The sequence below is a fragment of the Bemisia tabaci genome, chromosome 4 (assembly GCF_918797505.1).
Source record: "Bemisia tabaci chromosome 4, PGI_BMITA_v3".
Classification (NCBI taxonomy): Eukaryota; Metazoa; Arthropoda; class Insecta; order Hemiptera; family Aleyrodidae; genus Bemisia; species Bemisia tabaci.
Genome location: NC_092796.1, coordinates 33676023 through 33692768, shown reverse-complemented (window position 1 = coordinate 33692768; position 16746 = coordinate 33676023). Strand labels below are relative to the sequence as shown.

Sequence of the window (16746 nt, the reverse complement as noted above, 5' to 3'; positions counted from 1 at the left end):
TTTCGAAAATGTCAGGTATTCAGATCGAATTGCGAATAATTTCCCTCCAAGTTTGGAAGAAAATTGTTGGTAGATTTTCCAGAAAATCGTGTTTTTTCGGGGGAGGTTTTGCAACGTCCGAAGGCTCATAGGGTGTTCTTCTTTACTTACGGTTGGAGATACCCAGGATTTCTTTACAAAACATTCAACTACCGCAGGTTGGTGGCATTCCGCTAGTTTCTTCCCTCTCCTCTTCTTCCTTTCCGCCGCACAGCAGTACGAACCAATTAATGAGAGAAGTTGTGTATGATAAGAAAACTTTAAAGCTTTTACCTTCGCAAATTCGAAAAGTAGAGGTTTAAATGGAATTCCACTGGTTTTCTCGTAAAAAATCCGCAAGAAGAAGAGAGAACATTTCAATTTTCTTTTTGGATTCTTCAGAAATCGAAAAATTGACGAAATAAACATAAAAATGTGAGGTGTTAGTCACACAATTTTTGCTCGATCTCAAAAGACCCATTTTTGAATTTCGAGGAACGAATGATACATTCAGTTTACGAGTAGCAAGAAGAAGAGAGAGCATTTCAATTTTAGATCCTGAAGAAATCTAAGAATTGACAAAATAAAAATCAGAATGTCAAGTTTTAGTCATAAAACTCTCGCCTGATCTCTTACATATCCCATATCCTCGCTCTGCTGTGTGGTGATCGGAGCTCACCGGGTATGAAAATGAAGTTTTGAATGAGTTGAAATGTCATGCACATTTCACCGAATGAGTTTTAGTTGAGATCCAGCGGCGCTAATGGGCTTGACCTTTCCCCGTGCTGTTAGCGAGCTAGCACCTTGGTATCCTTTAATAACGATCTCGTTCATTACGTGGATTTAGGGGCTTACGAATTCGCGATTCAGATGCCTAATACGAGTGGGATGCCTGTAATGAGCTGAATTTTGTTGAGCTCGCGTCCATTCGATCATTTGAGCTTCTCGATTACGATTTACGACGGTACATCGATGGTGTACATCGATGGTCGCAGAGTGAAACCACGCGTCTCCGTTTGCGACGTTGCAGACTTCCTGCAATATTTTATTTTACCTTTGGAAAATTACAATGGCCATCAAATGGACCACTAGAGAAGGTGCAATTTCAGCATTCTGATACATGTTTCTTCACCAAAATTTCACGTAGAACACGATGCACATAACGAAAATTACTGAAATTAACTCCTTACAAAGATATCGAATGATTCTTGATGCGTGAATTCAAATCACCCGCTCATGAAAACTCAATGCTCTACGTGATTCACATCGCGCGCTAAACGTTATCATGACAGTCTCTACGATATACAAATCTGGCAACTTCAATCTTGATGCTTTGGCTCAGCTATAGCAAATTGCTTATAGTTTGAACAACACATGGTGGAAAATGTACATTGCTAGATTGAGAAGCTTGCTGAAACCGTTGCAGTGCGCGATTTGACTCACGTAGAGCTTTGAGTTTCTTGTGACCGGGCAGTTCGAATTCCTCGTAACCAATGTGAAATAAAAACGTTAGTATCTTCGGTAGGAGTTGGTGTAAGTAATTGTCGTTGTGCGAATCGTGCTCTACGTGAAATTCTGACTAGGAAACGTGTATCAAAATGCTTAAATTCGTACCTTGTCTGGTGGTCCATTTCTACTCTTGTAGATTTTCGTAATGAGCTGAATTTTGTTTCCAACGAAAGCTCGAGTTCATTCGATCATTTGATCTTCTCGATTATGATTTACGATGAATGAGTACATCGATGGTGTACATTGATGGTCGCATAGTGAAACCACGTATCTCCGTTTGCGACGTTGCAGACTTCCTGTAATATTTTATTTTTCCCTTGGAAAATTACACCGGCCAACAAATTTTTACTTCAGTAGATTTTCGTACTTTGTGTCGATGATACCCGGGTACTTTTTTAGCTTTGATTCCGAAAATGACCTCCGTTTTTCTGAGTCAGGTCAATTGCCCCCGCAAAAATAGGAATTTTCCCTAAAACTCAAGCTTTTTTGCAGAAAACTCACCTTTCCCGAAAATTTGTGCACGATGGAGATAAACTAAGGTCATTTTCGGATTCAGCAGCCAAACTTTAAAGGAAACCATTTCTTGCATGCCTATTAACGTTTCCTCACTGTTCAAATATCGAGGTTTTCCCGGACAAGTGCTTCTTTTTCACCCATGTAACACCACGTCAAACTCATCCGATGGTTTTGCGTCGGAAAGGTGAGGAAATTTTTCCGGAAAAAATCGACCTGACCCAGGAGAACGGAGGTCATTTTCGGAATCAGCGCTAAAAATCTTCCCAATCACGATCAACCTATTGTAAGCAATGCACCCGTGTTGACCAGTGTTATTCATCGTAATTTCTTGAAAACTCCCTAGGTTTTTCATCTCTGTCATCAGAATATTCAGTATGAATTTCAAGCTATTTTGGCTTATCACTCTTCGGAAAAATAAAATAGGAGCGGCAATTTTGAGACACCGCAATGGATATGTGTGGTTTTGCACTTTGGCCATCGATATGGTAAACCAAGATCAAACCACTAGACCGAAAGAGCGTGTTCTTGGGACAAATGAGTCATTTTCCCTTTATGGTATTTTTTTCTAATTTGTTCTTGACTGACAAAGAGGCCTCAATTGATTTGATTTAATTTCAAAGTTGGACCGAAGTGTTTAGCAGGAAGGAACCAAGACAAAAGTTTGAGGAATTTACTTCGCACCATGCAGAATATTCACTGAAATTTGCACAAAAATTTGCACAACCGTATCTTTGAAAAAATTAAAATGCCCAATTAAATTTGGTCATTGCTGATGTCGCTTGGCTCCTTGCTGATTAACGCGGCTCAATTTATTTTCTACCTGTTCTCTCTCAAGTTAGATAAACATTTTTAGCGATCAAACTTTGCACTAATTCAGATCTTGATCCCTATCTAGCGTAAGAACTTGGGAAAATAAGCGCAAGTATTAATGGGGCGTCGTCGTCCAGCTAACTTCACAGACAGCTTTCAGCTTATAAAGAATGCATCGGGAGCGGAGCACTGCTATCTCGCGAAAGTTCTGTGAAGCTTCAGCTTCAGTTTTATCCCGTAGGAGGACGCTACTTTTATCTGCAGAGTTCTTTCAGCATACAAGAGCGATGCAGTGCTTTATTCTTCAAACTTTTTTTCACGTCGAATATTTGCACATGCCAGTTGGCGCAATTTTTTGTTGCATTAATTTGACCATGGCTGATTTCACAATGCCTTTGAGCATAGACTAGACAAGTTCGATGCCATATTTCACACAAGTTAGATTGGACTATGTCCAGTCTGTATGCAAACAACTCTTGGAATCTTGTAGAATCACTCCAGAGGAAAAGTAATTTTTTGAAATGCCTAAAATTTTTAAAATTTAAACTGATTTATCATCTCATCCAAGAGAGACTTGTCCAAAATTGTAAAGCCTACATCTCGGAAACATGTCAACAAATAGGTTTATGTTTCCTCTCTAAATCTCATCCGAAACTTGTTTGTCGGTATTCGGAAGCATGTTTTTACGTTTCCTTCGTGGAATTACCATTTAATTATAGAGGTATCGAATAAATAGAAATTTTACGAAAATAATCAGAATCCGAACCTATATGGAATCAAACTTTTTTAGACCTTTCAATTTTTCCTCTCTGTTTCAGCTCCTATGATCAGTCAGGGTATACCGATGATTATTATAATAAAACAACAGATTATACCCATCAAGACAACAGGTATGTGTGCTTTTTAAATTTCTTAAAACTAATTTTAATATTTTCCCCCACTTTTGTTTTGCACAGAAATTAACTGAAATCGCAATTCAAGAGAACACCCAAACAAAAGAGGTTTTATTATTTATTGTTTACTTTTTGCGTTTTTAATGCAGTATCCGCTCGATAATTCAAAGCTCTATAATTCGACAGCGGCGTCAATCCCCTTGGGAAATCGCGTTACTTCGAAAAATTCAGTGTATTTTTACCCCCTCGGTAATTCGAATTTTTCGGTGGGAAAACGGCTTGTGAAAAGCTATGTAATTCGAAATATCTGTGCCGGGAGTTTTATTATTCGAAATCTCGAGGTGGTTGTATTGAAAATCGATTGAATTTTAATATTGACTGATTCATTTAAAATGATGTTTTTCAGAATAGTCGAATTTTTAACATAGTGCTCTGAGCCCACACTTTTTTACGGGTAAGCAAGGCTCAGAAATTCCAAACATTTTATTTAGAGTGAACAAATTCGAGCTTCCTGTGCTGATACTAATCAAAACTCAAGTTTTTTATTCTTATGGAAATTTTCGGCCTTGTTTTTCCCGCAAAATAGTCGAGATTTAGTACTGATTTACCACCTAGTCACGTACAGTTCGGACCAGACTCTTAGTTTTTTTTTTCTTGGTTGCATTTTTAAAACATTATTATCAATTACAGGTACGATGCAGAGGAAGAGGACAGACAATGGGATAGTGGTGGGCGAGGAGGTGAGTCGCAATCGTACTACTATCCCACCACCACCGAAGGAGACCAATACACAGAAGATGTCACCCGTCCACAAAGAGCGAGAGCTTACCAAACCACCAGTCGGGACACGCAGGATGATGAAGAAGAGGTATTCCTACCAATCATCTCGCAGTCAATTTTAAGTCTTGGCTAATTTTGGGAAAAGCGTATGTGACAGTCCATGTAAAAACGGACGGAGAGGATCCTATTGGTTTTCCAACGTCACCACTGAAATACACCGTCGAAGAGGTAGTGCGGTCTTGACACCGCATGGACAAAAAGTTCTCCTTGGATGATGAAAAGAGAGAGGCTGTGTTAAGAGCAGAACTTGAAAACTCTTCTCCTCGGCGCTCTTTTCGGTCTCTTCTCATTGAAATGTTATTAAAATAAAATTGTAATACATCTCCATTTTTTTGCATTGCATATTGCCTACCTCCCTCATAAAGACGGTGTGACTATACCAGACCTTATATCTCGGTTTGCGACGTTGTAGACTTCCTGTCATACTTTTTTTAAACAGAAAATTACTCAACGTCAATTATTGGAAAAGCAAGTGTGTTTTCTTCTATGTCTGAAGGAAATTTGGTAAAAATTTCCAAAAATTATATTAAATTGCTCTCCTTCAAAAAAATAAAATTAAAGCGGAGATTTCTTAACACCTCAAACGAGATGCATGATCTGGTAGTTTCACTGCTGATGTATGAGCACATTTTAATCGTTTGAGATCTGCATCCATTGACAAAATGATGTAAAAATACTGCAATTTCTGAGAAAAAAAAAATAAATTGCAATTTAATGGTATTCAATTGCAAAGCAGTGGCGTAGCGTTCTTTGCGATGTATCGATTAATCTGCCATTTAAACGTATGGAAACGGATCAATAAACAGGTGTTCGCAACGAACACCGTAATGATCGATTCTTTACCACAGCTTAAAATGGATAAATGTCACTAATCGATCATTCCTGCCTCGTCACCGTTGCAAAATTAAGCCAATATTATGGTTGCACTGCTCGACTTGAGCCATGAGTACCAGGGGTGGATTGGCAGTCGAAAAGTTAGGAGGCGACCTAGATTTGGGGTCCCCTCCTGTCGTTCGGGGGCCCCTCCCCCGGAAAATTTTAAAAATTTCACACTTTTTTAAACGCAATTTTAAGCATTTTTGGAGTCAAATTCAAGAGTGTTTGAACTTCAAAATAACCCATTCTCAGGATTCTTCGGAGGCCCGGGGTCCTTCATCATTTCTGGGGCCCAAGAAACCCACTAGATTTCCTTGTATATTCTGTATCATAAACTTTAGGCGACCTTTTATGTCTCTTATAGAGACAAATTTTCAAGGATTTTGAGGCATGGTAGTGACTGTGAAGGATTGGAAAATTACAACATTACCGGGAAAAAACGACGAATCGAAAAAATCGCCGCGGGGGCCCCTCCAGGGCTTCTGCGGCAAATTTTTAGGGGGCGATCGCCTCCCCGCCCCTATAGCCAGTCCGGCCCTGATGAGTACAATGAGCTGATTTTGCGGAAAACATTGTTAAAAATCATTGGTTAAAGTGAATTTGGTGTTGCAGGTTTACTACTCTCCCCGGCAGAGCTACGAGGACGAGAACTACCAGCCGGGCGGGGACTACTCGACGACTTCGGGTGCGGCCCGGAGGAAGCAGTTCAGCCAGCAGAACTCGGGGTCCCGGGGCTCCCGCTCGGGGTCCCGCGACGGCTACGACTACAGCAGCTACCCCTACGACTTCCCGCCGCCCTCCAAGTCCGGCACCAAGAAGCTCCCCGAGATCCCCGTCCAGCAGACGCAGCAGCAGCCGCCCACCCAAAGGAAAACACCCTCACTGCCACCCACCCCAGCCAAACCCCCCGTAACACTACCCAAACGCACAGCTTCTCAGGTGAGCCATCACGTGGACGTGGATTCTAGGGGCAAGTACATTTGGATACACGTACGAGGGCTGTCCCAAAAGAAACCGGACTTTTGTCATAGAGGGCGAACCGAGCGTCGTAATGAAGTTTTCTTGGGCTTGTTTGAAAGCTGATAAGCTACTGAAGATGCTTGTTTTTACAGAATGCAAAAATTCGTATTGGTAAGGAAACTACACGCTTTGGAATAAAGGAAAGTCAAACTCGAGTTGCGATTTTTGTCTTCATCTCAAGACAAATTTAGATACAACTTTAAAAAAACCCACGTTTTAAGTTAAAAACTTCGTTGCTCTCTTATTCAAATGCTTAAAAATAAGGAAATTAACATTTTAAGCAGCTTACCAAGTCATCACCTATCCCCTTCAAAATACTTGCCAGCTTTGTCGATGCATTTTTGCCACCGTTTCTTCAATTGGGAGAAACACTGTTGGAAATCCTCAGATTTGATTGATCGCAATTCCTACAGGGTGTTCTCTTGGATTTCCGGAATGGTTTGAAAACGTCGACCTTTCAAGGTAAATTTAAGTCGTGGAAATAAGAAAAAATCACACGGAGCCAGGTCAGGTCACCTTGAAGGAATTGCGATCATTCAAACCTGAGGATTTCCAACAGTGTTTCTCCCAGTTGAAGAAACGGTGGAAAAAAATGCATCGACAAAGCTGGCAAGTATTTTGAAGGGGATAGGTTATGACTTGGTAAGCTTTTAAGCATTTGAATAGAGCAACAAATTTTTAACTTAAATCCTGGGTTTTTCTTAAGTTGTATCTAAATTTGTCTTGAAATAAAGACAAAAATCGCAACTCGAGTTTTAGTCCAGGCAAATAAGCCATGAAAAGGGCTATAGCCTGCAAAAATCCCGGGTAGCAATGTTTTCAGTGATTCCTACGTAATTTTTGACGCTGAATCCGAATTTCAACTTTGCACTATTAAATTCGGACCGGAAAGTTGCCAAATTTGGCAAAAATGGCCTAAAATCGGCCTTTTTTCCGGATTATGACCTGTAACTTGCCAAAAATTGATCTGACGATAAAATTAGTTATTTTCAGAAATAAAGCTCGTTAAATTTCCTATAAAAAAGTTCCTATACCTTTTTTTGCTCAATGCAAAATCAAGCGCGCTGGCGGGCTCCGAACTTTCAAAAATGAGCAAAAATTGTGTTTTTCGCGGTTTTTGCCCGATGTCTCCTGTTTTAATCCTCCGACGAGTAATTTCTGGACAAATTAAATGAAGATGATAAAATTTACACCTAGTGAAATTAATTGATGTAAATAATAAGGATAACCCAACACATTACAGTATGCGCAATTTTCGCACATTTTACAAAGTTCGGAGCCCGCTAGCGCGCTTGATTTTGCCTTGAGCAAAAAAGTTTATAGGAACTTTTTTATAGGAAATTTAACGAGCTTTATTTCTGAAAATAACTAATTTTATCGTCAGATCAATTTTTGGCAAGTTACAGGCCATAATCCGGGAAAAAGTCCGATTTTAGGCCATTTTTGCCAAATTTGGCAACTTTCCGGTCCGAATTTAATGGCGCAAAGTTGAAATTCGGATTCAGCGTCAAAAATTACATAGTAATCGATGAAAACATTGCTACCCGGGATTTTTGCAGGCTCTTTTCCTTGTTTGCCTGGACTATTTGACTTTCCTTCATTCCAAAGCGTGTAGTTTCCTTACCAATACGAATTTTTGCATTCTGTAAAAACAAGCATCTTCAGTAGCTTATTAGCTTTGAAACAAGCCCAAGAAAACTTCATTACGACGCTTGGTTCGTCTTCTATGACAAAAGTCCGGTTTCTTTTGGGACAGCCCTCGTATTCGTGTTAAAAGGAACTACGTGGAAGTGAAAAGATGGGGTCTGCTCGTGGAAGCTGGATAAGAAAGAATGTAAATGTGAATATAGTTCCTTTTGAGAAAATGGATAAGCGAGATTTGATATTAAATCAAAAGGAACTGAGCACTAACTCGTGAGCCGTGAGCATGGGACAAAAGCCTTGTGGACAGGGCTCATGAGTTGGACTGCATTTTGCAATTTGGAGCTATAAATTCTGGCTCATCTGAAAAAACACTTATATGCATGGGGAAACTAATGGCACATACGTTGTTTTTAAACCGGGTCGGAATTTATAGTTTCAAATTGCTAAATGCAGTCCAGTTAAAGACTGACGACCTAGTCGTCGTCGTCGCTCGTGTCGCCCCTCCTCATACCCGATCCTCACCGCTGACGCTATACTGGCGCTTTTAAAGTCCCACTTATTCTTATGGCCCGAGCTCTAACGAGCACACCCCGTCATTCCACTTCCACGTTGTTCCATTTCGCATAAATACGTCCAGTCCATTTATGAATAAAGCAACAGAGATCGCTATGAGTTGCAAACATGCCGTTAGATTGTTGCAATTTTGTGACAAGATGTGTGGATTGTTTTTTATCCCCTCTGAAAGGGCGGAAGTATCGAGATTTAAGTATCAAGATATCACGATTTTACACAAAATTAAGTTGCGATTTTTTTACGATTTTTTGGCGATGAAATCGTTCGGATCATTTACATCTGCGTGATTATCCTCGATCTTGTCGCAATTTTATCTCTGTAAAATCGCGTCGGATAAAATCGAAATTTTATCACGATTTTTGCTCGTGTTAATATTGCGGCACATCGCTGTCGTCGATAAAATCGCAATTTTCTTTTATTGTATGCAGATCTATGCGCACTTTTTTATCCGATAGTGTTGCAACAATCGTTGTCGCATATATTATCGCTGTCGCGATACATTTTCCGATCAAATCACAACTTATCGCGATCACTGCTGCTTGGGGAGACGCCTCAGTTTTTTCAAAATGTTTACGAAGAGGCACCCCAAACTGTCATCTGGAGCTAGGGACATCCCTTTACTCCTTTGTCAGAGGTGAGTGAGTCCCAATCCCACTGATTTCTTTTAATGGGGTTTTCTTGATAACCCAATGAGCACAGATTGCAAGCAATTGCAATTAAATGGTAAAATTGTTGTAATTGTGCCGAAGTTTTGTGTGTGTTATCTATTTGATGATTGAAACAGCTCTTCTAATTAAAATTAATTGCTATAAAATCGGAATAAGTTATAACGTTTCCTGCTTTGTTAATTACCTACTTCTCTCCCCCTTTCTCACACAGGTAACTCAGTTTATCGATTGTTTAAAATCGGCATTTACTGACCAAACGATGTAAAAATATTGCAATTTCATGCTGAAATAGTTGCAATTTCATTGCCTTTAAATGCAAAATTATTTCAATATTTTCGTTGCAATGCGGTACTTGGAAGGTGCCCCTTTAAGTTCCTCTCCTGTCCCCCCCTCCCCCTCAAGAAGTATCTCGTACTGCGGGCCGATTATTGAAACTTACAGACAAAGCTATAGACAAAGACGACAAAAGGGATTCGGAGGGATCCTATTGGTGGAAACGGGTGGTGGCAATGGACATAGGAGTTAGGTAATGGACTAACTAACGGCAACCCACCAAAGACCCGACAATTAGTCCATCGTTTTCTTCCTTAGTCTGTAGGAACCAACCATGTCAACCAACGCTCTATACTCCGTACGTCTTCTTTGTCTATCGCTTTGTCTATCAGTTTCAATAATCAGCCCGCTGGCGATGCAATGTTAGAATCTTTTCATTTACACACAAACACCTCTTGTTGTGCAGGATTACGAGGAGCAAGGGACCAAGGATGACTACCAATACTATACTCCGGCGACGCCTGCGCAGAAAACCAACGGCTACAACGAGAACTACAACTACGCTTACGAGAGCACGGAAAATCTGGCCGGAGAAGCGGCCACGACGGTACCTCCACCCAGCTACGTGACGGATAGCTATAACTTCTATTACAATCAGCATCAGCCGCAGCAGCAACATCAGGAAGAGACGCCATCTCTGACGGTGCCGGCGACCAAAGCGCCTACAGAGGAACTTAGTCGGCGTGACACTCTCAAAAAACAATTCCAGAGGTAGATCCATCTTTCTAGTGGTTTTAGATTCGGTATACATACGCAGTTTTAGCGATCGGTGGAGATGGGAAGTATATTTTACGGACGACGCCCAATTTCTGGGAGATCTGGATTTGTCTGGACTAATCAAAATCTGCCCCCAAAAAATTGGCGAATCGCGATTTGTCCAAAAATCGAGATCTACCTCCTGTATTGAGGGTTAAGAAACAATTCTGCCTCACTGACAATTTTGGCGAAAATGAATCAGAGACTTTGCCTTATTGTACGATTAAAAAGAACGGAAGCTGAAGTGTTTAGTTTTTTTTCAAATTCCGCTCTGGAGCGCTGTAATGACGCTGTAATGACGCTGCAATGTAGGATAAATTGCAAAACTAACAGGAAAATTACAAAAATGTCGAAGATTCTTCCTTATCCCGCAGAATTTTCAGTTGGCAGATATGCGGTATTATTCCTTTACCATCAATTTATGTGTACCCTCTACATTTAGCCAAAAGCAAAAGTTCCCTCTTGGCGGTAAGTTGTTATTTCAACGATACAATATTTATGGTTAATGTCAGAGACTTGAATTGGAAAGTACAAATCATCAGTTCAAAACTAGAGAATTGTAGGAATTCTGAGGCTCTTTTATTTCATTCTTAGGTTTATCCCGGTTTATGGTCAGAGTGACAGCTTATTAAAAGTTACAAATAACCTGAAAGAATCAATAATAGACAAGATTAAGGAAAATTGAGTTATGTGGTTGGTCAGCTTCATCCTTCGCCCTTGTTGTCATGCCGATGAAGGATGTAATTAACGAAAAGCTTAAGGCATCCCAGGGGATGCCTTCAGCTCGTATCTGCCTTTTGCAGTATGACTCAGGAGTCGCTGATACTGTCTTGTCAAATTCTGATGGCATTCATCCTTTATTGACACGATAAATAGGACGAAGGACAAAGCTGACCAATCGCAAAACTCAATAGAGATGTTGCATGTGTGAGGAATTTGCGATTTGACTATTAATTCTTCTGTAAAAGTTCGCGAGAAACACGATGGTGCTTCTGGTTTTCTCTGAAATCATCTCCCAAGCTCAAAAAAGCTCTCAAGCTGAGGCCAAAATGGAGGGGACATCCCACGCTATTCTGAGAGTGCACCTCCACATCAAGACAAACTCTCCGTGCGAAGATAGGGAGCAAATACATACACGGAGAAAAAAGATTAGTGGCTGTGACTATTCGTGGTTGGTAAAACAGGATTTAGTTTCACGCAACAGAAAAATTAGAAACTATTACTCATTGAGTTAGCGGCCTATGCTAACCCGAGTTGGTAAATGATGATCTAGTGCTCCTAACTGGGACCGTGATACCACTTGACATACCGACTAGTCACAGAAACCCAACTCCTTCGCTCTCAAATTTACCAACCCGGAATAGTTGCATTGTCCACCACGTCAGGTTTGCTTACCTTGAAATATGGTAAACAAAGACAGCACCAAGTTGTATTTTACGACCAATCTGGAACTTTCAACATACACTTATTTGAAGGTAATGCGTACTATGAAATAAGTTGCACTTCTAAAAAGAATTGGTGGGAGAATCAAATTCGAGATATTAATTCTGATGTAAGTAAATTTATGTACACTCTAGTGACTTCTGCATTTCTTGCTTAAGATCCTAATAACAATTTTACTGATGTAGATAAGTATGTGTATTTGTTGTTTCCATGCTCCAATTACTAATTACAAACTAAGAAGTTATACTTGTTCTTTTCTGAAAATGTTTCTTCAGATGGAAAAATTAGGTGTTTCCAGTGAAAACTAGTGAAAGTCAAGTGTTAGTTCAGAATTCGATCAGGCTCTATCCATTGAGTTCTTAAAGATTAAATTAAATAACAAAGAAAATAAAAGTACCTGCGTAAATGAGCTAGATGAATTAAAAATAGCAAACAGTACAGTATTAAGTAAACAAATTAATTAATTAGGTAAAATAAAAATAAATTTAAAAAATCTACCTAATAAATAACAAAATTATATGAAATTTAGGCATTAGCAAAAAATTGCAAGTAAATCGGTATGGATCTCATAATATATTGTACATCTTGGCGGAAAAATCTAAGTTGATTGCAGAAATTCTAGTTTTTCGACAAAATCAAAGTTATATGCCGATTTTTCGTCGCGATGATCATCGCTCGGTTTTAGCTTAATGCTTAGGGTTCTCGGCTAGTATTAGGTAGGTTGTAGGTTCGAACCCCGACAAAGGTGTAAAAATAATGTCGCCAAAATACACTGGATTAGCCTCCGAGAGATTAATCTTTTTCATTTTTCACGGTTTTGGTGAGTTTAATTGTGCATAATCGTTTTATTTGGGGGAAAAGGGCTCTTTTCCAGCACCTTCTGTTACAAGCCCCAGTTTTTGTGTGCCGCCAGATTGGAGCTGGAACAATCTCGATTCATTCTGTAAACCAGGCATTCAATAAAGCCTACCAGGCGTTTATTCTTACATAACAATACGAGTTAGGAGTGAAACTTTAATACTTGGCAAGATTTACCAACCCGCGTAGTCGGAGAAGGCAACCCGCCCGCCCGTGACACCGTTAGCCATACTTACCAACCCGCTTTGTTCGGATCAAACAGGAGTGTAGCTATGACGAAAACGAAATAGGCGGGTTGGTAAACATAGCCCTTTTCCTGGTTGCGGCCACCAATCTCTTTTCTCCGTGTAGCAGGGTTGCCGTGTTTTCAGTTTTAGAGTCCCCAAATAAAGTGGCAGCCCTGTCAATGTATTTGCTCCCTATCTTTGCATGGAGAGTTTGTCTTGATGTAGACGTGGACTCTCAGGATAGCGCGGGATATCCCCTCCATTTTGGCCTCAACTTGAGAGCGTTTTTTGAGCTTGGGAGTTGATTTCAGAGAAAACCAGTGGCACCATCGTGTTTCTCGCGAACTTTTACATAAGAATCAACCGTCAAATCGCAAATTCCTCACACGTGCAACATCTCCATTGCCCCTAATCTTGTCTTACCCGATGGACAAACACAAAATGTTCACAATGAGGCCGCTGGTGATAGGTCTACGTCTACAATCTGGGTCCTGTTGCAGGTACGGTCGGAAGCTGGAGTCGCCGCGGATGCTGCTGCAGCAGAACACGGACTCGCTGGAGTCGCGGGACGACGAGCTGCGGGACTCATTCGAGACGGCGGCCTCCTCGATGAGCCGCCAACACTCCCTCGCCTCGGGGACCTGCGAGCCCCCGCCGGAGCTCCTCCCGTCGCCGGTCCTCCCGCAGGAGCCGCCCTCGGCCGTCCCGGCCCCCGCCCACGTCACGCAGACGTCGGTCCCGGTGCCGGCCTCGACCGTGACGACGACGGCCTCCTACGCGGCCATGCCGTCCACCACCCTGCAGAGCCAGCCCCGGGCCCAGCTCCGCTCGCAGGAGACCATCGAGTCCTACAACGAGGAGGACCTCCTCGACTACGCTCGCGATTCCCCGGTCTCCGTCCTCGACAAGTACGAGCCGGAGCCCAGACGACCCGAACTCAACAGGTAAATACATAGGTTGTCCCAAAAGTACTGCACGTTTTTTTTTTTTTTGGACGAACGGTAGCAGATATCAAAATGCGGTTTGTGTAGTCTTAAAGACAGAGCAATTACTGATAAAACAACACAAATCCGAGCTCTCTAAGTCAAAGAATGACCAAGTTACAGTGTTTTGAAAATGACTTGTAGAGGTGACCCCTCCAGGATTTTTAGCTTCTTTTCTGGAAAAAACAAAGATTTGATTAATCAAAAATTCTACAGAGAAATCATCGCGATCGAATGAAGTTGGCAACATGATATCAGCCCGGACCTTGCACCCTGCGATTTTTGGTTATTCTCTACGCTGAAAAAGGGCTTAAGAGGCAGGAAATTGAACTCCATCAACGAGATAAAAAGAGCTGTTGAAACTTTCTTGAAGAACATCAGGCAAGAAGAATTCGAAAAAACATGTTTGAAGAAGTGGGAAGAACGGTTGCGGCGCTGTGTGGCAAGCGATGGAAGGTATTTTGAGAAGGAAATCAGTGTCCAGTCGTCAAGTGAAGAGGATTAAATGCCAGTAATCTTGGATAAGAGAAGATTGGATAAGGAAAGATTGTGTAAAATTGATTTAATAAAACCAATTGATCTTAAATCTTTAACTCTTTGTTTTTTTTTTCCAGAAAAGAAGCTAAAATTTCCGTAGGGGTCCCCTCTGGAAGCCATTTTCAAAACCCTGTAACTTGGTCATTTTTTGACTTAGAGAGCTCGGATTTGTGTTGTTTTATCGGTAATTGCTCTGTTTTTAAGACTACACAAATTGCATTTTGATATCTGCTACCGTTCGTCCAAAACAAAAAAACGTGCAGTACTTTTGGGACAACCTATGTATAATTCTCACGACCCCTGTTTACTCCCTCTAGCGGGCTGATTTTTGAAATTGGTAGACAAAGCTATAGACACAGATGACAAAAAGTATATGGGGGAATCCTATTGGTGGACGCGATGGGTTGCAATGGACAAAGGAGGTAGGTAATAGACTTACGGCAACCCACGAGAGACCCAATAGTTAGTCTATCATTTTCTCCCCTTGTCTATAACAACCATCTATTTCAACCAATAGGATCGCTCCATACACCCTACGTCTTCTTTGTCTATAGATTTGTCCATCAATTTCATCATCAAGTTCAATCATCCCGTAGGAGGGAAGAGTAGAATGTCAGAGACCTCTAATCCAAGATTATCTTTTTGCCCAGAAGATACCTAGAGATAGTAATGCCATGCGGCTCTGGTTTTTGATTAGCTTCTCCATCTTGAGATTCATAGAGCTTTTAGGGCCCATAAATGGCGGACGCAGTAAGTAGATTCAAATACAAAATAACCTAAAATGTAGCTTTATTTGCATTTAACAGGGAATTTTACTCAAATGCATTTTAAAGACGGGGTAACGTAGTTTTACGACTAATCTTGTGCTACTTTCGAGAACAATCATCTTGAATATAGTAAAGGTGGCAGCAAGTGCGGTTGGTGATAACCGTGAAAAGTTGGCCATGACACCCCCCCCCCCCCAATCATTGAAAAACCAAAACGAAGTACCGCCATTTTTGGGCCCTAGGGCCTCCATGGAAATTGGAGGGGCGATATGTCCATAATTTCTCGATCAAGTTACTCAATTTTTGCTCAATAGATTTGCGATGACACTCAGTTACTAAGCATTGTTCCCATGAAAATGCAAAAAAATCAGTATTTTTATATTGAGTCTTATGGAAATTCAGCCGACTCTTGGCAACTGTGCCGTCGTTGTCAGATAGTGTAGAACAATCAACACTTTTTCCTATTTAAACCCATGAGAAATATCCACTTTTTATCGCACAACCTGGCAACTTTGTCACGTTACCCTCATGATTTTATATGGACGTATTTATGCTAAAAGGAACTACAATCAAGTGGGAAGAGGGGGTGTGCTCGTGGAAGCTGCATTAGAAACAATGTAAAAGTGGATGTAGTTCCTTTTGAGAAAATGGAAAAGCGGGATTTGACATTAAATCAAAAGGAACTTAGCGCTAACTCGTGAGCCGTGGACATGTGACAAGCGCTTTGTGTACAGGGTTCATGAGTTAATGCGGACGCACGCGGACGGTGGCTACCGAGGCGGGCGGCATCGTCGACGCTGACGTCACTGGCGCTTTATATTTTCCATTCATTCTTATGGCCCGATCACTCAAGGTAAGTGAAACGAAGGTATGCTCCTTTAACACAGCACAGTCAAAATCGACAAAACGCTCGGTCTTCTCCGCGCCACTTCGGCGTTGGCGCGAACATTTGAAAAATGCCGATTTTCGATTCCTCCATATGAGCCAATGTAATCTGGGGGAAAACAAACTTCCGACCTCTGCACTGCGGTAATTTGCAATATTTGCATCCAGTTATCGCAGTTTCTCCTTTGCTTTACTCAAAACTTATGCTGGTGCTTCAAGTAATTAAATTGATTTAAATAATAGTTTATTTCAAGTTCGTCTCGTCATTATCATTTATTTACTAAACATAACCTCTGATCTCTAATTTCGGGATGTTCCTGGACGTTGTTTCTGGATCCTGGTGTGTTAATATCCTCGGTTCTACACTTCTACAATGTGTTTCTGTCTGTTTTCTTTTCGTGCTTTTATCATCAAATTTAACATGGACCTAAAAAAACTTTGGATCAATACGTGTTTCTTTCTCAACTTGCCATATCTCAATGAGTCTTCACCGGAGACCCAATTGGAAATGAACCTCAACTGATGAGGCCTCTTGCATCCCTCACTGTTTTGATTGTTTCCTTTTCTGGTACTTTTCATTTGAAACAAAC

At 40.9% G+C, this 16746-nt stretch overlaps 1 protein-coding gene across 2 annotated transcripts in view; it reads left to right on the top strand.

The window, feature by feature from the left end:
• unc-13 overlaps nucleotides 1–16746 on the top strand; it is a 441250-nt gene that overhangs the window by 137374 nt on the left and 287130 nt on the right. For both annotated transcript variants that reach the window (XM_072299723.1, XM_072299724.1), the window contains 5 exons: nucleotides 3672–3743; nucleotides 4437–4614; nucleotides 6075–6401; nucleotides 10107–10411; nucleotides 13485–13928. In XM_072299723.1, the coding sequence (XP_072155824.1) occupies nucleotides 3672–3743; nucleotides 4437–4614; nucleotides 6075–6401; nucleotides 10107–10411; nucleotides 13485–13928 (1326 nt within the window). The remainder of the gene's footprint in view (nucleotides 1–3671; nucleotides 3744–4436; nucleotides 4615–6074; nucleotides 6402–10106; nucleotides 10412–13484; nucleotides 13929–16746) is intronic.